This window comes from Astatotilapia calliptera, chromosome 8 (genome assembly GCF_964374335.1).
Source record: "Astatotilapia calliptera chromosome 8, fAstCal68.1, whole genome shotgun sequence".
NCBI lineage: Eukaryota > Metazoa > Chordata > Actinopteri > Cichliformes > Cichlidae > Astatotilapia > Astatotilapia calliptera.
The window spans coordinates 4,240,707-4,263,592 of record NC_137429.1 but is presented as its reverse complement, the minus strand read 5'-3'; the positions used below and the strand labels follow the sequence as shown (position 1 = coordinate 4,263,592).

Sequence of the window (22,886 nt, the reverse complement as noted above, 5' to 3'; positions counted from 1 at the left end):
TGTTTGAGTGGAAGTTGTGTAAAATGTTTTAATATTTAAATATAAATGAAACTTTGTGCTAAAGAATAAACAGCTTTGCTCTTTTGTGCAATAAACACTTTTATTATTAAGTTTCTTACCTATTTAGCATTTATAAGCATATAAAAGCCTGGAGTAAATGATTTGTCGTTTTCCTTTGTAGCACTGATGGAAAGAGGCTGTTATGTAAACAGATTATGACATCTTAATTAAACACAGTTGCCAAATTGTAAAATCCAGTTTGTCTTCATTAGAGGATTTAAATGCTTTATATTAATTATTACATTAAACTACAATTTAATGTGTTTTAACAACGTATGAAATGCATGTATTAGCTGTGTGTGGGGCTCACAGGTAAAGGGTTTCTAATTAAAGCTTTAATCCTAGAATAGACATCAAAGAATGTCAAAGAGAAGAATTTAAAAGTAGAGTTAAACCAAATTTCACTGTCGTCTGGGTGGAGGCCGAGCTCCTGAGTTTCTACAGAGCTTTGTTTTAATCTCTTACATAATGGATAGAAGACATGCTCGACTGCAGCTGCACTGTGCTCTGTAATCCGGGCATCTGGGTCAGACCCCTGAGAAAGAGCCCCGTCTCCATCCAGCTCCACTGTTCGCTCGCAATTCAGTCCATAAACAATCGGGCCTTTAACGCAGCACAGAAAGCATTTTCAGAAAGCTCCATTTGATGCCTGAAACGTAAACGAAGAGCAGATAAATGGCTAAAGATGCATCGTGTTTGCTTCACTGTGTTTGGACAGATTTATTCGTCACAGAGCGAATAATCAGTGTCAGACCTCTCAGCAATGTGTTCTCCCCTTTTTTTCTAATCTACCCAAATCAACCACATGGCTAATTAGTACGTAGCCTAGCTTTCCCCAGTTTACAGCCCTCACTAGTGCATTCGTTCTCCCCGTTTCCATTTCCCATCATCTTATGTGCTAACAGGAAGCAGCGCACAGAGTCAGGTCCATCTGCAGGGGTAAACAACACATGTATCAGCAGTGAAACACAAAGTGAGTATCCCTTTAAGCAGCAGATGTGGTGTGTGGAAAGTGACGTATTTGTAAAGTGAGATTAGTTCGTTTAGGATATTTAGAGCTTTTAGCCATCTGATGCTTTAGAGGTGCTTTGCTTAGTTCTTTGGAGTGATGCATACAAAATTGGAGCTTTCAAAACTGTATCTATTGATCTGCAAGGAAGTGCGATACAAACAAGAGATAATTTAGTGTTTTAATTTTGTTTTCAACTGTAATCTCATAGTTATGGGTTTAAAATGTCATAATTAAGAGAGTTAGAGACTTTCCTGATCTAATGCCTCATAAATATTATTGTAATAACAATTCTAAAATTAGATAATTAAGAGATTATAAACAGAGTTTCATAATTAATCCCATAATGTTGATTTATTACAGAATTACAGAATTACACCGTCCGAGTCCATAACGGGACAGATTTTAACATTTTGGCGGTGTCATCAAAGACGTGGTACGCCTCCAGGCGTTTTTTGGTTGCCTTGGTGACACATCCCCACTGTGTCTGGATGCTGCAGACATGAAACAACCTTCCCGTTAAAATTTGTTAGTGTCAAAATCTGAAAAACATAATTATCTAATTAAATTATCTAATTAATTTAAGATAGTCTGATATCCTGTAAGTGGTGTACAGCAAAACAAGGGCACCAAATACGACCTAAACTGACTGCCAGACTTTTATTTATTATAAATAATTCATTAATAAAACACAAACATTTTAGGCTATTGTTTTTATCTACTCTCCCAACACTGCTGATACTTGTGACTAACAAAATGGGGTAAACGTCTAGGCTGTCTGGATTTTTGGTGATTTGCTGAAGTCTTTACATGAAGCAGATTGTATGTGAGGATGACCTGATGAACACACAACAGTATAATCCAGGAAATATATGTCTAGTTTTCTAAACCGGACCTTAACATAATCCAAATCTGCCATGTAGCCCTCAGTCAAGCTGAGGCTGGCGATGCTGTCTGAATGCATCGTTCCAGAAATAGTCTTCCTTTTTGGAAAATCGAGGCAGTAGCTCTGCTGTAGTTCAGTATTTATTGTTTTAAGGTGAGTAGACTGTGAATAAATGTGTTACCTCCTTAAACAGAGCCGACTGAAGACTTTTCATGGTTCTGGGTTTAAATGTCAGACTGCCACTGATGCCTTTTAACCATTTTGAATTCTGCTTCACAGTTGACCTCTAAGCAGCGTGTGTGGTTGGTTTTTTCCAAGTTTCTGTCACGATTACCTCGGCTTTGACCTCCAGTTTACCTTTGATTTGCAGAGGATGAAGCAGCACTCAGTGAGAATGGGGTGAATTCTGTGTCTGAGCTCTCTCAGCCAGACAGCAGCCACTGTGATGACGAGGCGCAGCCCGGTACGCCCGCCTGCACTTCTGACATGAAGCCTGAGCTGCAGCTTAACCCGTGTTTTAGCTCTTATTTAGCATGGTTCAGTTTGTGTGCAAATCATCACTTGATTTATCTTCTTCATTTAGAGCTCTATTGAGAGAAACGCTCGTCTTGGTTTGCTGGTTTTCTTTTGCTCCCTAACTCTAAACTTTTATGATTCAAGTTTGAGTTTTCTTGCTAAAACCTTTTGATTTGCCTGATTCTACAGCGAGTTGTGTTGTTACCACACAGAGTGCAATAAGAGCCAGCGAACATGAACAGATCAGTGACTAACATGGAAAACAATGCCCCTCTGTGCCTGTACGATGTGGCCACAGTAGCGTCACTCCAGCCCGGGTCGAGCAGGCTTTGATCATAAATACTGAGACTGACAGCTTTTTCAAAGCGAAGCGAGGTGGGAAGTCATCGGGCTGAAAAACCTCCTTGATCTCTTTAACAGCTTCTGAAGCTGCTGACGTGTGGTAGTAAACACAACATTAGCCTGAGCTGTGTGAACCTGATGAAGTGTCAGATTAGACTTTAACAATTCCTGTTGATGTTTGACTGAGATCCATTTATCCAACAGCAGAGGCGCCTGCAGAGAAAGCAGGAGCTGAAGATACAGAGAGCACCGTGAGCAAAGACGAGGGGCAACTCGGTACGCCTCCAGACGCTGAGCTGCTGCCTCTTTTCTGCTGCTCGTGCTTCCTTTTGTTTCCCCAGCATCGTTAAAAGAATAGCAGGACATTTTGAGAAATACACTTACTCGATGAGATGTGCAGCTACAGCTGTTAGTTTAGCTTAGCTTAGCATGAGACTCCACTTGTTTACGTGGGTTATGTATGTAGTGGAAGCAGGAGGCCCCCTGACAAGTCCTGTAACACTCAGTTATTTATTAAAAGAAGGTTTTCTCATGTGAACTACAATTCAATTCAGTTTTATTTATATAGCACCAAATCACAACAACAGTTGCCTCAAGGTGCTTTATATTGTAAGGTAGACCCTAAAATAATACATACAGAGACCCCCTATGACAAGCACTTTGGTGACAGTGGGAAGGAAAAACTCCCTTTTAACAGGAAGAAACCTCCGGCTGAACCAGGCTCAGGGAGGGGCGGGGCCATCTGCCGGTTGAGACTACAGAAGAGGTCGACTTCATTCACATTTGAAATGCTCACAAAATTTGAGGTTGAGTGCATGCAGGAGACCAAAGTTGGTATCCCATTTTGGGAAGAGGAAGAAAAAGGAAAATTCCATCGGAAATAGATACCAAATTGAAAATTCGGGGAGTTCTAATGAATTTATTAGTGGACTGACCTTCTGTCTCCACAGATATGCATTAAGAGACACGGCAGTAAAGCAAAGTTAAAGTTATATGATTTTGCACCTATAACTATCATGTCAGCTAGTTGTCTCTGTTACCCATTATAACATAGCTCATTATATGCTAAGCTGGTTGACTGTAGCTAATATTGTCTTTATTTTGCATGTACAGACGTGAGAACAGTGTTAGTGTTTCAGCACGTTCTTCCCAGACCATTAAACACTCTGGTTATTCTCAGAAATTCCTCCAATGTTGTTAAGATTGTTGCAAGCTTCACTTTTTTCTGTGGATTTTGTTGTTCATATCCATTTTCTTTCGCTTTCACACATTGTTTGGTTAGTTGGTTAGTTTTAGGCACAAAAACTACTTGGTGAGGTTTAGAGAAGGGTAATGATTTTGGTTAAAAGTCGCCCTGCTCAACCTTGCACGCTGTAAAATGACATAAAAGCTGATGGTGAGTCGTCACTGATGCCAGAGGAACCTTTATGACTTCTTATTCTTAGATAACTCTCACAGAAGAAAGTTGATAAGTGTATTTTTCAAAGTGACCAAAGCTTCCTGCTGCTGCTCTGTATGTTTGTGCGTTTCTTTCAGTATCTTCACTGGAAAACAGAGTTTCTGGGTTTCTGTTTTGGCTTTGCTTTTTTCTTCCAATGCTTACTTTCAGACGGTTATATATGCGGCCCCTTCCAGAACTGCAACATGATCGTAAGAAGGCTCGAGAGGCAAACATGTCCCCCTTTTTTTAAACAAAAAGATGGTTACATCCTGGCTATTTCAGAATGAAAGGAACGTCCAGACCACAGGCAGATTTAAGAGTCCTGTGATCTGTTAAACAGATGCACGGTTGCGGGGAAAGCCAGGGTAATGTTTAAAACAGCTCAAGTACCACACAGAGCAGCGTTCAGTGTGGTACTGCTGCACGAGGCAAGAAAATAAAAGCCTGCTTATCCATCTTTATGATTTTGAATGATGTCTTTATCTAACCTGTATTTGCTGTGGGCTTTCTGCTTTGACTGAAGACATGCTGTATGCAAGCTTTTATTGATTCGTTTGCACCGGGTGGGTGTATTAATCACACACGAGTGACAGAGAGCCATTACTGACTGAGCTCTCTATCTTTTCCATCTGTCTCATTATGTTCCATCAGCAGCAGGAGCGTCTTCAACAGGTAGGCTGTTGTATGTTTTATTGATTGCACGTAGGCAGTATTTATTTACTGCAGGAGATAGATATGAATGAGCCTAGGTGCAATGAAAGCAACCTCAGAGAGGAAGCAGCTGATCACTCTGTTGTGTTTTAGTATGTTCCATATAGTGTTAAATTAAATGGATCCTCTATTCTCTACAGTTGTTGTCAGAAGTTTACAGACACGCATGAATATTGTGGTAATTTTGGGCTTTTAATGATTTCTTCAAACTGTTTTTTCTCCAGGGTTCAATGATTGTGCAACATACATCTTTGTTGACTTTAAAAAACAAAAACAAATAAAGTTTTTTTGATTTTCTCTAAGCCACACATGGTCAAAATGATAGGTTCACTCCCACTAATATCAGTTTAAATGTCCCTTAGCAAGTTGCAACTCGGCCGGATGTTTTTTGTATCCATCAACAAGCCTGTTGGCATAATTCTGTCTGGACATTTGCCCGCTGTTCATGGCAGAATCAGTGGAATTAATTTAAAGTGGTTGGTTTCCTGGCACATACTCGACTTTTAATCGTAATCCACAAATTTTCAAATCAAAGCGTAGAGGTCGGTGCTTTGGGGAGGCCATTAGTTTATACATGTATAGTCTTTATTGTAGGGTTTTTACCTTACAGTATAAATCACCTTGAGACAGCCTTGTTTGTGATTTGGTGCTATATAAATACAATTGAATTGAATAGTCCTTCTTCTTCATTATTCCATCCACTTTGTTTGATGGCACCACCACCATGACAGACCTGACCCACATCACTCACCTGTGCTCCAAACATCATGGTGACCAAACAATCAGGCTTTTCTCCAGAAGGCATTTGGCTTGTCCGTAAAGGGGAAGTCTCAAATTTCAGTCAAGCTTGAAGGTGTTGGTGTTGGAGCATTGGATTTTGGATTTTTGGAGGGCTTTCTTGTTTTGGCATCTTCTCAATCCCTGAAGATGTAAACCTTGCTTCACTGTGATCAGCCATGCTGGTGTTCAGGCAGTTTCATGCTAGGCTTGAGCCTTGGTGGTTGTTCCTGAACATCCTAACCAGTTTACTCTCATCTGACGATGACAGTTTGGGTCTTCCTCAGCAAAGCAGTGACAGAATAACTTTTACTTTCATGCAGTTGTTCAAACTGCTGATCTTAAAACTGCAGTTTTTTTAGAAATGGCTCCAAGAACCTTTCTAACTTCCAAATGCTGCAAAGAAGAACTACCAGCTCTAATCAATCACAGTCACTAATGAGAAGTTAATAGACCTCTGCTTTGTCAAGTTAGAACCTTCAACACCATTAATTCAAAGATTTAAGTGGATGTATGTATATATCTGAGCCTGTGTCTACAATTTCATATTTTTAATATATTCAAACTCGTGTTACCCAAGTCCTTAAACATGTATGTTGTACAATCATTCCACCTCTGGAAAAAAAACAGTTCAAGGAAATAATTATAAGGCTGAAATCACCACAGCATCCATGTCTGCATATGTAAACCTCTGACCACAGTTTCTGATTTTCCTGCTACTATATTAAAGAGTCTGGAGTGTTCCACCTGAATTCAGATGTAATCAGTCACTTCAGTTTATTTAAATGGTAAAACATGCACATCTTTAAAATTTCTGCATCAGTTTCCTTTAATGATGCGTTTATGGATTAAAGGTTAAAAACACCACCTTCTCCTCTCGGCTGATTCCTGTAAGGGTCGGCAGATCATCCGCCTCCATCTAAACATTACACCAAGCATCATTTAAAAGTTCAAAACAACAAACTTGCGCAATATGTAAATATAATAATTTAGCACAAGTTATTATTTTTTCATTATTTTATTTTTAGAGTATTTCTATAGTTTTAAAACGGCACTAACCCTCACCCATTACGGTAACAATAAGAAACAATAAAGCACTTTTTTATAATTATTATTCAGTCTTTACATTTTTTTCTATTTTCTATTTTGTTTTGTTTTTAGATTTGAGCATCTGCAGTTTTCAATTCGAGATTCCTGGAATTGAACATTATTTTCAGTTTAAAGGGAAAATGTGTTATAATGAATAGTTTTTCTGATATTGACCGTTTGACCAGATACTGTAAACGTAGTCCTGACACGTCGGTGTACATGGATAGCCTCCGTATTGTATCAAAGTCGAAGGAATTTATGACGTTTTTGGCTAATTCAGCTGAAGAACTGATGACCTCGTGCCACGGCAAGGTGTCCAAATTTGCAAATGTTTCTTCTAGGCTCAGAGTATTCATCACGAAACTTGCACACAGTGATCGCCTAGTGCGTCTTCCCTCAAACTGTCCTCGGGCTCAAGGTCACTGTGAAGGTTGACCGACTGGTGGAGGCAGAAATAAATATTTATTCCTTTCTTCACAACCGTGGCTCAGTGTGTTGGATGCAGTGCAGCCAACTAAAGAAAAATCAAACTGGAAAAAGAAAAATGACAAATCTTCAACTTAAACATGATCCTGTAAATGAAACTGAATAGAAACAGCTCTGCACTGGACTAAACCTGCTTTAACAACGGTCCCTGATAATAAAGACTCTGTGGTCCGCTCTGCATCATGACCTGGCATCCCTGAATCCAGTGGCTCATACTACTACTTAAAATAACAATTAAATACAAATCAAATAAGTTAATGGATAATTCTATATGTTTAAGGAAAAATAAATTTATTGATTAATAATACATGTATTTAACTACATAACTGTTTAAGGTTTTTATCATTTAATGTCAGAATGTGGAAATTTGCTTCTTTGTGTGATCATTTAATTATTTGTTTTTGCATAACTGTACGATATTAATGTCCAAATTCATTCTTGTGAAACACTCCAGACTCGTGTGTGTACTTAGAGGTCCGTTGTGGGGTGGGATACGTTATTTTTGCACTGCTAGAGTCGGCTCAGAAAGGCTTTACATCACATTTTAATCACGTATTCTGTAACAGCATAAATCACTGGTCTGTGTGTTGTGTTCACTGGAATGCATCATCTCTCCGTCTGACACCCAACTGTGATGCATTATTTTTTATTTTGTTTTCATGTGAACTCACACTTTTCCACCTTTAATCACTTCTGGGTTTGTTGTGTTGCATCATCACCGCTCACAGCTCTCTGAGTGTCTGGTGTTTGTTCTGGGTAATCAAACAGTCTTTTATTTTCCTTCATCACTTCTCCACTTTCTTTTTTTTTTTTGTTTCATTGGGGAGATGGATAACAAGTGCTGCTGTGAATGTCACCATTAATCTGCTTTCCAAACAAATTAGCGAGGCCTGGTTCTGGAGTCCGTGGTGAGTTTGGATTTGCAGAGTCCGATCTGCACGGAGACGCTGGGAAGGGCGTTGACTTCATGGGAGCTTCCTGCTCTCTGGACCCAGGAAGCAAAGCAGTGGGAGAGTGTGGGAAGAGGCTAAGTGAGTCTTCGTGGGTCTCTGAAGACCTCAGCTGCGGGGCAGAGATTAAACGGGACATGCAGGCCAGCAGGGGGAGCCCTGAGTGGGCAGGAGCTGCAGATCCTCAGAGGGCCATCAGTCTCGACGCCTCCGAGTGCCTCAGTGAAATGAGCAACCTCTCTGGAATGTCTTTAGTCCGCAGCACGGCTTTGGAGGACTTGACATCCATTGGGGACAGAAACTTGTGTGTTCCTCAGGGCGAGGAGCTCATTTCTGAAGAAACAAACGATGGACTGACTGCTGAAGGAGCAGCTCCGAAGCCCCTCGGTGACTCCGGAAGCAAAAATATCACGTCAGAAACACCCCGGGCTCCTCATACGCAAAGTGCGCTCCAGTCTAGCTCCGATTCTCATTGTGAAGACCTTTCCAAGAAGCAGCGCCTTTTTAACAAATTGCCATCTGACACGGCAGCTGAAAACAGCGGTGACTCATCGTTACATACAGCCAGCTATTCAAAGCCTGACATTTCTAATGACTCAGAGATGAGGAGCGGTGTGGCTCAGACCACCGGCACCGCCGAGCTCCAGAAAACGCCCCCCCAAAGCACCCGAGCCAGAAAGTCTTTGGTGCCGGTCGCTGTTTTCAAAGGTCTGTGTGCTGTCATGTTCACCAGTTCAGAACCAGTCCTCTTCAGTTCACTCCTTCCACTCCTTTGATTTCCAACGCAGCTTCTGCTCTGTGTTATGCAGCACTCTCCCTCCGAAGTGTTTCTATGGACGTTAACTTTGACCCGAGGAGAAGCTTGTCGTCCTCCCTCCCCCCACTTTAGCTTTTTTCTTTCATCTCTCCATCTCTGCTCACTTTGCTGGTTATGCAGCCCTAAAAAAAGCCACCTTTTTGTTTTATGTGTTTTCTTGCATGCTGCATACCCAACATCACTCATTTCACTTTCCATGAGAATGCATTCTGGCACGCTCATGGAAGCAAAAGTCTTAACTTATTGCACTTGGGTGGATATGAAAAAATAATATAGATATTAAGCTTTTAAAAAAAGGTGCCAAAAGCTAAAGTTTGCTTCTATTTCTTTTCTATAGCTCAAGGAGTGATGGATAACGGAGATAAGGTACGTCACCAACGGCATTTTTTAGGTTCAGTCGCTCATTTCTTTATGCCTTTTAGTTGTTGTGAAATATTCTGGTTTATTAAAACCTTTGGTTTTATTTTCTTTAGTTAACAAACACGACGTATTATTACCCATGTCTATCACATATATTCAACATTTAACTGAACTCCTTCCAGCGACAGTGTTGAGCTCTCAGTAATTACTGTTTTATTATCAGACTAAGAAAATACTGCAGTTTAGCTCAAACTGGAGCACAAACACTGCAAACTATAATATTTATATATTATATAATCCCATCAAAATGCTGCAAAAGCACCAATATCAAAAACCTGCTGGACTCCAATTAGTGGAGGTGATTCATAATAAGCAGCTAGCAGCTACACCTGCCTGTGTTGGACATTTTAACATGCAAGTCTACGGAGATTCACTCACATTTGGAGCAAGTCTCAAGTGGCCACAGGAGGAATTGCAGTTTTTAGGCACTGGCCTCATTTCCCAGGATGATGCCTCTCGACTTGAACCAACGACTCTATAAAAGCTGGTTCATGCACCTGCCTGATTTGCCCAATAGCACACCCCCTTGAACTTCCAAGTATAATAATAAGAATAAATTGGATTGGACGCCCTATCTAAACAGCAGGGAGGTGGGGCTTCTGTGCCTGAGATGACCATATTAGGACTATCCCCTCTCTTGGCACTACATTTGTTTGTGTAAAAACAAGATCCAAGTTATAATAAACCAGAACATTTTATTCATGTCATAAAAAAATCCTTTATTTTTATCATCTTTCAGTTATTTTTAATCATTCTTTTGTTTTGTGGTCATTGTCATTGGACCTTTTGTTTTTCATTCATTTCTTCCTCTTCATGAAAAAGACTCAAACTGCCACCACACCGACCTCTTCCCCTCAAAGACCGTCCATAACCGCCAAGGGCGCCAAATCACCTGCATCCTCCCGAAATGGCCACAGCTCGATCCCCATTAAAGTCAGCAGCACAGGGCCCAGGCAGCCTGGAGTAAGTACAGGTCTGAATGCAGCTTAGAGCTCAGACGTGAGCCGACTGACTCGCTCAGTTTTCTTCACACTCGCTGACTGAATCTTGTTTGAAACGGTCAAAGAAAAACATGGACTGGAACCTGATTCCTCCCTCTATTATCACCAAACATTATATGAAGAAACAACTCATCAATTCCCCACTGATTAGTGTGCAATGTTACTGCATTCAACCATCTCCAAGACGTCTCTTTGCTGGAAACTAAAATAGTGTTGTGGTGACTTTCAGAGCGGTGCAAAGTCTCAGACTCCAGGGGCCAAAACTTCTGCCAGAACTGCAGCTCAACCAGGTACGAGCCGAGGACTTTGTGCTAAACTCAACTTTTATTTTACTGATTTTAGTATGGAAGCCTAAAGCGGACTGTATTAGCCATATCATTTAAACCTGAAACACGCTCATTTTTACAGCAAATGGGTTTGGCTGTAAATTTACTTTTAGTTTGCAGACTGTGATTGCCCTTTTCAGTTAAATATTTCGGTAATTTCTTTATGCAGAGAGTCAATATTCACAGTGTTGACCCTTCTTATTCACACCTTCTGTAATTCTCTGCTGGATATCAGCTTCTGGGCCAAATCCTGATTGATCGAGATCCATCCATCTGGAAAATATGTGTTCGCCGGCTGGGAGTGGTTGTTAGAGGTTCCTAGTGGTAGTTGCTTTGGTTGCTTGCAGGTTGCTGCAGTCACTTGTAGTCCCTGATAGACACCGAGCTGTCTGCAACGCAGGCCGTGCTGTAGTGCTTGTGCCTCACCATCTCAGAAGGTACAAGCAATTTTTTTTTCTCCCCCCCTTTCTCACTGTCCCTCTCCTCTTCTGTTTTTCCTTTCCTTCCTCTTTCTTTCTCCCTTTCCTATCTCTCACTCATGTCTGTCCCGTCTGTAACATCTGAAAATAAAATATAATAAATAATAAAAACAAAGATCGACCAAATGGACCAATACGGCAATGCCACGATGATCCATTTGGCAAAGTAAATCCATTGGGTATCCTTGTTGGTCTTCAGACAACAATTCTGATGGCTAAAGAACCAAATGGGACAGGCGAAAAAAAAAAAAAAAAAAAGAAGGTACAAGCAGGTTGTAAGTACCTCACAACTCCCTGCAACCTCCAGCAACCACATGCAAACCAGCTGGTAGAGGTCGCTGACCAGTCTCTGTGTGACTGGATCTGTGGTTAGGAAACTGCCCACATCTAACCAAGAATCAGTGGACTCTTTGCATAAATGTGATTTATGTACCAGTAGAAATGTCATTATTCTTTACTAAATCACAGAAACAGGCATGAAATAATCTCCCCCCAAAATCCAAAAGCAACAAAGTGAATGAAAAACAGAAATTGTGTCGGTGGCTAAACAGCTGTGCAGAGAAACTCTTCAAAGAAAAAATGGCACCTAACGGGTAAAATAATTATTTAATCTGCTCTTAAAGCTCGATGTGGCTCAGGGGGTTGGGAAGCGTATCTGTAACTGGAAGGTCGCCGGTTCGATTCCCGTGCTCTCTGTCCTTGTCGTTGTGTCCTTGGGCAAGACACTTTTCCATACCGCCTGCTGGTGTTGGCCAGAGGGGCCGATGGCGCGATATGGCAGCCTCGCTTCTGTCAGTCTGCCCCAGGGCAGCTGTGGCTACAACCGTAGCTGCCTCCACCAGTGTATGAATGTGAGAGTGAATGAATAGTGGCATTGTAAAGCGCTTTGGGTGCCTTGAAAAGCGCTATATAAATCCAATCTATTATTATTTTTAATATAGGCTTCCGTATTTTTGGAGTACGCGGTAATGATGTGTTATATTTTCTGTGATCTAGCTCGTGCCAACAAATCCCTCACTCCAAAAAATGAAAAAGGTAAAAAAATCAAATCAAATAAAGGAAATGATTAGAAATCGCTTCCAGCCTTGCATGGCCACAATAACACGGTCTGATCTGCTGTTTCTGGATCAAACTCGGTCAGCTTTTAGCCAGTAGAGCTCCTAGTATGCTTTATTTTTTATTATTTTTTAATGATTTCTTCTACATGCATGACTCATCACACTCCTCCTAACTTATAATTTCTCTGGATCCTCTAGATGCCAGGAGTGGACAGAGCAGCCCCGGCACTCCCAAATCCCCCGGTAGCCAATCAAATTCTGCAAAGTCAGGGGCCGATGCCAACAAAGTGAAGAAGGTGGCTGTGGTTCGCTCCACCCCCAAATCCCCGGGCTCGCTGAAGAGCCGTCCACCGGCTCCTCTGGCTGCCGCGGCGCCGCTGCCAGACCTGAAGAACGTGAGGTCCAAGATCGGCTCCACAGAAAACATCAAGCATCAGCCCGGAGGGGGAAAGGTAACCCAGGAAATACTCTGAATACACCCCCTCACAGAACACTGCCCACTGAGTTTGCAGATCAGAGTTTTAACATTCACGTGACCGAGTGGAGTTGTCTATGATCCAGGCGTATATTTCTATGTGCCATTGTGGGTTTTTAATCATAAAACCTTTTCCTGCCACAAATGTGTCCCTCTGTTTCTGCAGCGTTTCATTTTGGCCTATTGGTGTATCATGGATAGCCTCAAAGCTGTTTTTAACATCATTTCTTCCTCTTTTAATCGCTGCATTGTGATTAAACGTGATGTTTTGCAGTGAACCGTGGCTAACAGACCGAGAGCCTCGAGAGTCGTTCCAGTTATAAAAACGATCAAATCTGAGACAAAGTTCCTCAGAATCAGCTGATATTTCTGCACAATAACGTGATGAGACCAGGCAGGAAGTTCAGGTTTTGTCCAGGTTTCAGGTCTGAGAAGCACCTCTTAAAAACTGCAAATCAGTTTTGTGTAACATCTGATGACCCCACTCGGTCATTTTACATGCTTGAGTTTTAATACCAACACAGAAGGCCCTGAACCCTTTGTTGTTCCTTCCACCTACCATTTCCCTGTCATGTCTGTTTCCAGAGTGGATTTGCTCATTTAGTTTTTTACTTGCTCCATTGTTACTTTTATTATTACATATAGGGCATTATTTCAGGGGCCAGCAGCTATGAAGAGAATGAAGAGCACACAGATTAACTAGTTAGTTTAACTTGAAGAGAAGAGCACAGACAGGTGAGGGAGACAGGTGTAACAGTGAAGATGTAAGGAGGATGTAGTGAAGGTAAGTGGGAAAAGAGGATGCTGGGATGTGTGGTGACCCTAAAAAGAGGAACCGAAAGAAGAAGACTAGATGATGACGATTTGTCAGGGTGAGATTTCAGAAGTTCAGGTGTTACTATACAAACACAAGTCAGGCAGCTGACTCACAATAATCCGCACACCTCAGGTCTCAACAGACAAATACACTAAAGATTATTTTAATCAAGTTAGTTTTGATAAGGACACAATGTAACTTTTTAAAAAAAAGATATTTTATTATTATTGTTATTTTTTTATTTCAATATTATTTAGCTCTAATCTTCCCGGGGCAGCCGTGTCTCTAAGAAATGTTTGTGGAAGTAAAACTCCAGTCTGCAGCTCAGTGTGTCGAGTGTAGTCTGCAGTGTGATGTCGGTGTGTGTGTGTGTGTGTGTGTGAGACGCTAGAGGTTTATTTTAGCTAAAGCCATGCAGGTCGTTGGTCTAATTTTATTCAGGGTGCAGTCACGTGTCCGATGTTTTACTGATGAAACTCAAAAGTATCACGTGTTGTGATATTTATGGACCAAAATAAATAATTCAGCTCCATTCAGAGTTCAAACTAGAAAGTTTTTATTCTGGTAGATGATAGAAGAGCTGAAAAATCAGTCTTTGGTTCCTGCCAGTGTTGGACAAGTAAAGAAATGAGAAGAAGTGAAGACCAATGCACACTTTGAATTATCGACTCTCACCAACCCCGCATGCGGTCACACTCCCGCACGAGTTTCTTCCCACTTCTTTAATCAAATCAAGCCATCGTCTAAACTCTAAATCTAAAAGCTGACATTTTCACTTTTCCAGGTACAAATCCTTGATCAGAAGTTGGACTTTAGTAATGTGCTGTCTAAGTGTGGCTCCAAAGACAATATCAAACATGTACCCGGTGGCGGCAATGTGAGTAACTGGGGGATGAACTCAACTCCAGACTCTTGAGTATCTCTGCAGTTATGACCATCAGAAACTAACTCCTGGTAAAAGCAAAGTGCTCTCCTCTAATGATCCGATCAGAAGGTGGACTGGATGTGGAAACACAATCTGCTCAATAATCCGTAATTGGCATGGACTGCATATAAAAGATGGATGTAGCCACTGTGGCATCACTCACCCTGGTAGGCTGAGTCCCGTTTAACAGCTTCCAGCTGTTTGTTTTGGTCTTTGACGCCTTAGTTTTGGCTGAGAAACTGAGGTATGCAACGCAGCAGCGTCTTCCAGATCACAGGGAAGGACAGCCCTAGACGTAGCCACCAGTATAATCACGAGCTTTCTCTTCCAGTAACCGCTACTGGACTTGGTTGACAGTCCCAGAGGTATATGGTGCTGCACTGGAAACCACCTTTTTATTGCTTTGGCCATTAACAGATTGTCACCCATAGTTAGCACGAAAGACGGCAACTTGTCTGCACCAACCAGAAATGTTTTACCTTCAGAGTAAAAGTTGTCCTGCTGCTGCAACCAGCGTGTTTCAAAAGGCACAACTTTTATTTTGAAACGGTTTGTGATGCAATTTTTCAAGTTTAGCGACGGCTCCACAAACAGACAAGTCGGCTTCTACTGTGCAAACTGTGGGTGACTACGGCGGTCTGCTAGCAACTAAAGCAATAACAAGGAGGTTGTGGGTGCAGAACCTTTTTTGCATCAGCCAGGAACCAGTTGGTGAATACACAGTTTTCTGTAACAACCAGGTGGTTGCCGGGTGGTTGCCAACTAGTCTCTACACCTGTAAGACAGACCTAACAGACCAATCAGACTGTATTAGCAGACTGACGATGCTTTATGGCAAAATAAGCTCAAATCTAAGAAAACAAATAAATAAAAAAAACAAAAAACGAAAAATAGCTGTTGAGTCCATTCAGTCGTAAGAATTGAGTTGCTACCACGTGATTGGCTAATTAGTTATTCCATTATGAGCAGAAGGACAGGTGTACCTAACAAAAACTGCTTTTGGCTACTACAGGAGTCGCCCTCTGCTGGACACAGAAAGAATGCAGGTTTAATTCAGCTCACTGTTCAGACCCAGAAGCTACGTCCATCATTTATATGCAGTCTATGCACATAAGACTGAAGTTTTTATATGATTTTAATTCTTTCACTGAAAACTGGTGATGTACTGAGCTAAAGCTGGCATCTTTAACATTAAACTGATTATTGATTTGCTTTTAACACAGAAAAAAAAACACTGTTATATGGTTCTGATATTTAACAAATAGCTCTGTCTGTCCCAGTTAACATTAACACAGCCTCCTCGAGTTGGTTATGTTGACAAATTTGAGCAATTTAAAAAAAAAAAATTAATACAATTTTTAGTATTTCTTTTTCATTTAAGTAATTTTGTGAGTGCAGCGTATTTCCTTAGTTGCTTTTTGTTTTTTATTCATGTTTCTGTTTCTAAAGAGATTTTTTTTTACACTTAATTAAGTTTTAATTAACTTTAATATCCTTGCTAAAACATCTGTTTGAAACTCTGCAGCTGCATTAAAACATCGCTATTTTTGCAATCTGCTCCACTAAAGTCGTCAGAAAACTGACGACTTCCTCGAAACGTGACAATTATGCAGAGTTACAGATGGCAGCTTTAACGCCGAGATCTCTTTCACCATCTCACTTCCTCCTTTCGGGCTGATTCTCTCCCCCCAGCTGTTCTCCTTTTATTTCCTGAAGAATTTACTTGTTTTCTGTCTTGTTGCAGGTCAAAATCCTCGAGAAGAAGCTGGACTTAAGTAACGTCCAATCTCGCTGCGGTTCTAAAGACAACCTAAAGCACACGCCTGGTGGAGGCAAGGTGAGAGAGACTGTAGCTTTAAAAGAAGTCCCACTAATTCCACAAAGGCACAAGCAAAGGGATTATTCACAAAGCCTGTTGCATCATTTACAAGTGCAGTTCAGCTTGTTTTACAAAAAAAAGCAACTTCCTGTCATTACAGTAGCGCCATTCTATGAAAATCAGCAGGTACCTCACACCTGACCTCATCAGAATCAACTGATTATGCACTGAAAATGTCACATGGACCCAAATACGCCAGGCTCCCCCTGCAGCCTCGCTGCTCTGTGACTCAAAGGGTTAACAGTCTCCCCCTCACCTGTGCACTTCTCCATCCAGACTGAAGGATTTCAGAGGTTTTCAGAGTCTGACGTGACTAAATCTACAACTTTATCAGTTCAAGTTCAAATTCAAGCACATCCTCTCAATAAAAAGAGGAAATGTTGAATCCATTTTTACAAATTCTGTAAAAAGAGCTGTCGTGGTAAATAATCTCGATCTTTTCCAAAGTACCTGTGATTATGATGCCAGAGATGGTGAGCAACATCCTCCACAGCGTTACACCACCTCGTCCATCCTCAACCGTTCATGAGAGGCAGGATGGATCCGTGCTTTCGTGGGGTTTATGCCACATTCTGACCCCACCATCTGAATGTCGCAGCAGAGACTTCGGTCTTCTCTTGTCTAATTACTGTGCATCTGCCTCAAGGTTCGACGTGTTGTGCATTTAGAGTTCTCTGTGAACCCACAGATGGATGTGTGGGGAAAAGATGAACAGATTCTCAAATACTCCGCTAGCACCAACAACCACACCATGTTCAAAGTCCCTTAAATCACCTTTATTCCCCCCAGTCTGATGGCCTTTAGCGGGTCTTTCACCATGTCTACATGCCTCAATGCATCAGGTTGCTGTCATGTGATTGGTTTTACTTCCTCCCTGTCTCGTTATGTCGGATTAGTCCCAGCTGTGTTTCCCTCCTGTTTCCCATTCCCTTGTTACTCCCTTGTGTATTTAAGCCCTGTGTTGTCCTCTCTTTGCTGTGTGTTTCCTCCGTGCTCCTGGTTTTCTAGCCTCCCAATGTTGATGTCTTAGTTTCCAGTTTCTATCTTCAAGTTTGAGTTTGTTTTCCATTTATTTTATGGATTATTTTTCCCAGAAAATAAAGCTGCTGCTTTGAGTCCGGTTTTCCGTCTGAGAGTCGTTTGGTTCTAACCGAGCCTGCCACTCAGCATCAAACCATGACGGATACCTGCAGTGAGGAGCAGTTGAAGAAGATTTATCTAAAAAAGTATCTGATGAGTGTTTAATGTCATATTCTTGCATTTATAACTGGTGCTGTCATCTCTCTGTGTATTTATCGATCTCTAATGAAAAGTCTCAACCCTGTACGGTCAAAGTCATCACAGGATTACCTTCAACTTTTTTCTGATTGTTTCATTTTTTCCCCGATTGTCAAAAATGTGGAAAACAGTTAAGTGAAAATAAAATTAAAACCAGTTTTACTGCAGGTTAGAGTTGGAGTCATCTCCGATGATGACTTGGCCCTCAGAGGTCTAACTTGATGGTTGCCCCTGTACAGTTTGAAAACCTCTGAAATGCTTCACCTGATTGTAATGGCTTCAAAGCACCAGTGCGGCGATGTGGGGACATCTCCTCACGAGTGTTTCGGTCAGCTCTCACTCCCCCGAGCCTCAAACTCGTCCCTCCAACATCTAATCTTCCTCTCCAGTAATCGTCTTCATTCGCAGCTCTTTGCTTTCGCCGCCATAACTGTGTTTTTTCACCCCCATGTATCAACTTTCCAGGTGCAAATTCTCGATAAGAAGTTGGACTTGAGCAGTGTGCAGTCCCGGTGTGGCTCCAAAGATAATATAAAACATGTACCTGGTGGTGGCAATGTGAGTAGAGGTGTGCTTCCACTGAACGCATCCTCAGAAAGGAGCACAGATCCTCCCGTCTGTGTCCAGCCCTTCTGACCTCCCAAACGCTGACCTGTCAACTTCTCCCATTAACAGTTTTACTGAACTCGTGAACAGATCTGAGCGTTTCATACTAGAACAGCACTAAACCGCCCTCCCAGTGCTTTTCTTTCACTGGTTTAGATGTTCTGTAGTTTCTAAATCAGAGTCTTCTTAGTTTAGTGGATCTACCGTGTTATGCAATGCTCTGCGTCTCACGTAAGCCCGATAACTCTGTTGAGTCTTTGCCCTCAAATCTGTCCCTGAAGCCACACGCATGAATCCTGTTTGTGGACATTTTTATTTCCTAAAACCTTGATGTGAAGTGAACTAATTGTCCCCTCAAAGTGTCCCGATCGGGTAACAAAGAGCCCCGCTGTCCTCGGCTTCTCCACCAAACAGTGCCTGTTGTCATCCACGCTGAGGTGACCTCAGCTCGCAGAGAGACTGAGCGCTCTGTGTTTGCAGACAAACAGCCAAGAGTGACATCATCTATCCATGCATGGTGATGCATGGCTGCTGAAATCTGGCTTTTATCAGTTAGTGCAGAAGATGGTCACTCGTTTTTCTGCACTGGGGTAAGGTCGCACCGCTCAGATTAAAACTTTAAGTGTTAATCCAGTGTGTTAGTCGGTGCTGTTAATCTGTGTTTCCTTCCATAACCCGGTTCCAGAAAGCAGGTTTTTATAGTCAAGTCTGTCGTAAATGTAAGGAGAAAGATGGAAATCACAGATTTATTATTAATACATATTTAAAAAATGATTGGTCATCGTGCAACAAGTGAAACCTTAAATTTAAAGACTCCACACAATCCCCCATAAATCATCATCTGATTTCATTGACTGACTGAGTCGCTCTTATCTAAAAACAAAGGTGTTGATTCACTAAAAGCTCCCACGTTTAGAGACAGCTCCAACGCGACTTTAAAGTACGACTCAGAGACCGTTAAACCTGCTTTCAGGAACAGTTTCACTAACAGGCCGGTTTTATAGGATCAGTTCCTCTGTGGCTGCATGCAGGGCGACTTCAGAGCTGCTGACTCTGCTGGTCTGCATTCAAACTCTGTTTGTGCTGTTTTTTTCCTCTCAGATTCAAATCGTGCACAAAAAGATCGATCTGAGCAACATTACATCTAAGTGTGGCTCGAAGGACAACATTCGTCACAAGCCGGGTAAAACATTATTCCAACTTTCTGCTTAATTTTAGGTGACGAGCTTTTGTGAACAGAGTACATAACGACAATATAATTAGTAGCAGAAGTCTCCTCCACCTTCAGTGTAAATGCAATACCACACGTAGTAATTTATGTCCATGCCTCTGCTCTGAATACCATGAAAAGCATTAACCTAAGAAGCTGGGGTGGAGGTGGGTTGCAAAGCGGCTTGGAGAGCCGAACGGCAAACACTCAGTCTGCCTTTTTTATTTTCGGATGGGTGGGAACAGTCAGCTGGTCCCTGCTTGAAGGTCTCAGGCAGCTGTGATTATTTCAGTAAAACATTTTTTAATGATGGTTTTCTTAATATTAACAAAAACTGGTTAAACTTGTGTAGCTCTGATTGTTTGATTTTAAAAGCAGGAAATGTACTGATGCTGGTTCTTACACTAAGTACCAGTACAAGTTCTTCCACTTCTGTAATAATGGTGCTGCACTCAGATTATAATTTTTTTTTTAGGTGGTGGAAACATTGAGATCAAAAACGAGAAGCTGGAGTTTAAAGTTCAGTCCAAAGTGGGCTCTCTGGGCAACATCAGCCACATTCCTGGAGGCGGGCAGAAGAAGGTGAAGTAAAAATCCACCGACGCGCTCTCTGCAGGCTAAAAGCAAAACGCTCAGGGCACCGTGGCGCTTCGTCACAGTTCTGTATGGAGACCAATCCGTGCCAAGAAAAAAATCGGAAAACAAACATTTTGATCTTCACTACATTCAAATTTCTACAAGCTTTTCCTCTTATTCCTCTTAAAAGTTAAACATCAGATTTTTTGTATTTATTTGTTTACTGCTAATGCAGTTTAAGAGTAAGATAAAAAAAAAAAACGAGACAAAATTTGCAGCTAAAAACTTCAAAAGCATCATATTTACTAATGAAAAAATAAATAAATAAAAATTCTAGAACTGAAAGTACATAGACAATATACACATATAATTAAAATTCAATTTAAATTAACTAAAGTTTGGCACCATTTGGCCTCAAGCATGTTTCAGTGCTCGGCTCTCTTCTTCGGAAAACCAGCTTTCAGCTCTTCTGCGTCTCTGTGGGTGAAACACACTCAGCAACACAGAAACAGCAAAACTAAAACCAGCGAGAACATTTCAGCTGATCTCTAACAGCCACGCTGACGTTCGTGAGGGTGTCACACACACAGCAGCTTTTAGAGCTTTTTTTTTCTTGGTTTTTCTGCTTTTTCCCTCCTTTGTTCAAGCTTCCATTTACTTCATCCTGCTGATTTTCCCTTCATTTTAAAGTTTTCACTGTCGTTCTTGTCAAATTTCACTGTTGTGACAGCGTTTCGGGGTCACTGGAACTAAAAGTTTACAGGGGAAAAAAGGCAATTTAAAGAGATAAAGTTAGCAAAATTTATGTGAAAAAACTGGCAATGTATGAGAAAAACAGTGAATAATTTAATAATAATAAATTTGTTTGTTTCTTTCTTGTAATTTTATCACAATTTTCTCATATATTCATCAGATTTTTCTAATAAATTTCAGTTTTTCTAATTTTACCAATTTTCTCCTTTAAAATGTCTTTTTTAATCTCAGAAATTTTGTCTTTTCCTTGTAAAATAATTTTAAATTCTTCAAACTTTAAAATTCTGATTATATTCTCTGAATTTGACTCCTCCCCCAAGCTCCTCACATTTTTTTATTTGTATTTTTTTTTTTTACCTTCAGCGGCCCTGAGACGCTGTGCTGCATTTTCTCATCAATTGTTTTGCTTTATTTTATTTATTTTTCATTTCTGTTGAAACCATCACGTGTATTTTTGTTGCATGCCTTTTTATTTCCTTGCTGGGGCTCCTCTGTAGAGGGAGAAGGGGAAAGACGGAGAGGGGAGCACCTCAGACAGCCCCTCGGTCCTCTCCCCCGCTGTCACCCCCCCTCAGTCACCTCCGACTGTCCCTTCAGCACCCATCACACCCATCCTGACGAACCCTCTCATAAAGATTGAGGACTCTTGTAAGTACCTACAAGCTGCTTCATCTCAGACTCTCAGACATGAGACATGACGTGGATAGTGCTGATTATGAGTTTTCAGGATCTGAGGCCTGTGCTGTGAAGCTAACCTAACATATCAGTCAGGCCAAGAGGTCATTCACACAGCCAGAAACCTCCTGCAACCGCTCTGCAACCATCAACCGGAGGTGGCTCGCTGGTTGCTGACCGGTTTCCTTTAACATTTAAAGAAATGTTATGCACATGGAAGCTGTAAACGTCTTTATTTCTGTTGCATGCATGCAAACAGTACCTCATGTGCACACACTTTTGAGTAAACAGCTGAGGGCGAATCATAACGCAGGAAATTAAAAGATTACGTAGTGCAGGACTATCATTAGTCCTTAAAAATCAGAAAAATCCAGGCCATGGCTGATCTGATGTCTGACCTTCACCTCCGATCTCGCCACAGATTGAGAGCCACAAACTGAACTTCCGCGAGACAGCCAAGGCCCGCACTGACCACGGCGCCGAGATCGTCTCCTTGGAAGACTCCCCTCACCAGCTCAGCACCGTGTCCTCCTCTGGCAGCATCAACATGACCGACTCTCCACAGCTCTCCACGCTGGCTGACCAGGTGTCCGCCTCCCTGGCCAAACAAGGCTTGTGAACGCGCTCGCCGCACTCCCCGCCTCGACCGCACGACCACGTAGAGGAGTTGTGATGCCTTCCTCGTTACTTTCACAGGACTTTTATTTGATTTTTTTAGCTGCCCGTCACTGTTTATCCTCCACTAACCTTTGAATCTCGTCGAGGCGTTGCTATTAGAGGTCTTAAAAAAGAAAACAGATTAACCAGTAGGCCAACATGTATTGAATATCTCTCTGTGGTCTTTGATCTCTACACTTAATTTGAACCTTTTGTAAGTGTCCCTTTAAGAGTTAAAGCACCCCAGCAGAGCGAAATCCTCCCTCTGAGGATCTCCGTACATATCCCGCTAAATCGTCTAAGACTCGGTTTCCCGTCACATTGACTGTGAACCCTTTTAGAAGTGTATCTTATCAGCGTCACCTTTGACGGGTGTCCCCTGATTCTTTTTTTTATTTATTTATTTTTTGATAAAAAAAACAGAACCTTGAAGATGGAGGTTAATGCAGACTGTTTGTGGGACGGGGGTGGGGGTCCGTTTGCGCTAAAGCAGAGGGATCAGATACAGGGTCCGGTGAAGTGGGCGGAGGAACAGTTAGAAGGAAAAAGTAGCAAATATTTCTCGTCAAGGCAGAAAAGAAAAAGCTTTCAGACCTCACTGCTGTCTTTGCTTTGTGTAGTCCTGACATGTGCTGCACCTCGAGCTACTGCAGGACACTGCGGGGTG

The 22,886-nt window shown here is 41.6% G+C and overlaps 1 protein-coding gene across 37 annotated transcripts in view; it reads left to right on the top strand.

Annotated features, from left to right (window-relative positions):
- The window catches only part of LOC113028029 (microtubule-associated protein tau-like), a 34,276-nt gene extending 11,721 nt beyond the window's left edge, over positions 1 to 22,555 (top strand). For 2 of the 37 annotated variants that reach the window (XM_080305302.1, XM_080305303.1), the window contains exons 3-15: positions 2,326 to 2,418; positions 3,018 to 3,089; positions 4,906 to 4,926; positions 9,422 to 9,450; positions 10,327 to 10,467; positions 10,735 to 10,795; positions 12,567 to 12,820; positions 14,445 to 14,537; positions 16,330 to 16,422; positions 18,208 to 18,300; positions 19,450 to 19,531; positions 20,034 to 20,140; positions 21,984 to 22,555. In XM_080305302.1, coding sequence (XP_080161428.1) covers positions 2,326 to 2,418; positions 3,018 to 3,089; positions 4,906 to 4,926; positions 9,422 to 9,450; positions 10,327 to 10,467; positions 10,735 to 10,795; positions 12,567 to 12,820; positions 14,445 to 14,537; positions 16,330 to 16,422; positions 18,208 to 18,300; positions 19,450 to 19,531; positions 20,034 to 20,140; positions 21,984 to 22,181 — 1,337 coding nt within the window. In that variant the 3' untranslated portion in view covers positions 22,182 to 22,555. Of the gene's footprint in view, positions 1 to 877; positions 1,034 to 2,325; positions 2,419 to 3,017; positions 3,090 to 4,905; positions 4,927 to 9,421; positions 9,451 to 10,326; positions 10,468 to 10,734; positions 10,796 to 12,566; positions 12,821 to 14,444; positions 14,538 to 16,329; positions 16,423 to 18,207; positions 18,301 to 19,449; positions 19,532 to 20,033; positions 20,141 to 21,384; positions 21,536 to 21,983 lie in introns of all 37 variants that reach the window. The other 35 variants (XM_080305298.1, XM_080305299.1, XM_080305311.1 and 32 more) reach the window with 33 other exon arrangements.
- The last annotated feature ends 331 nt before the right edge of the window (positions 22,556 to 22,886 follow it).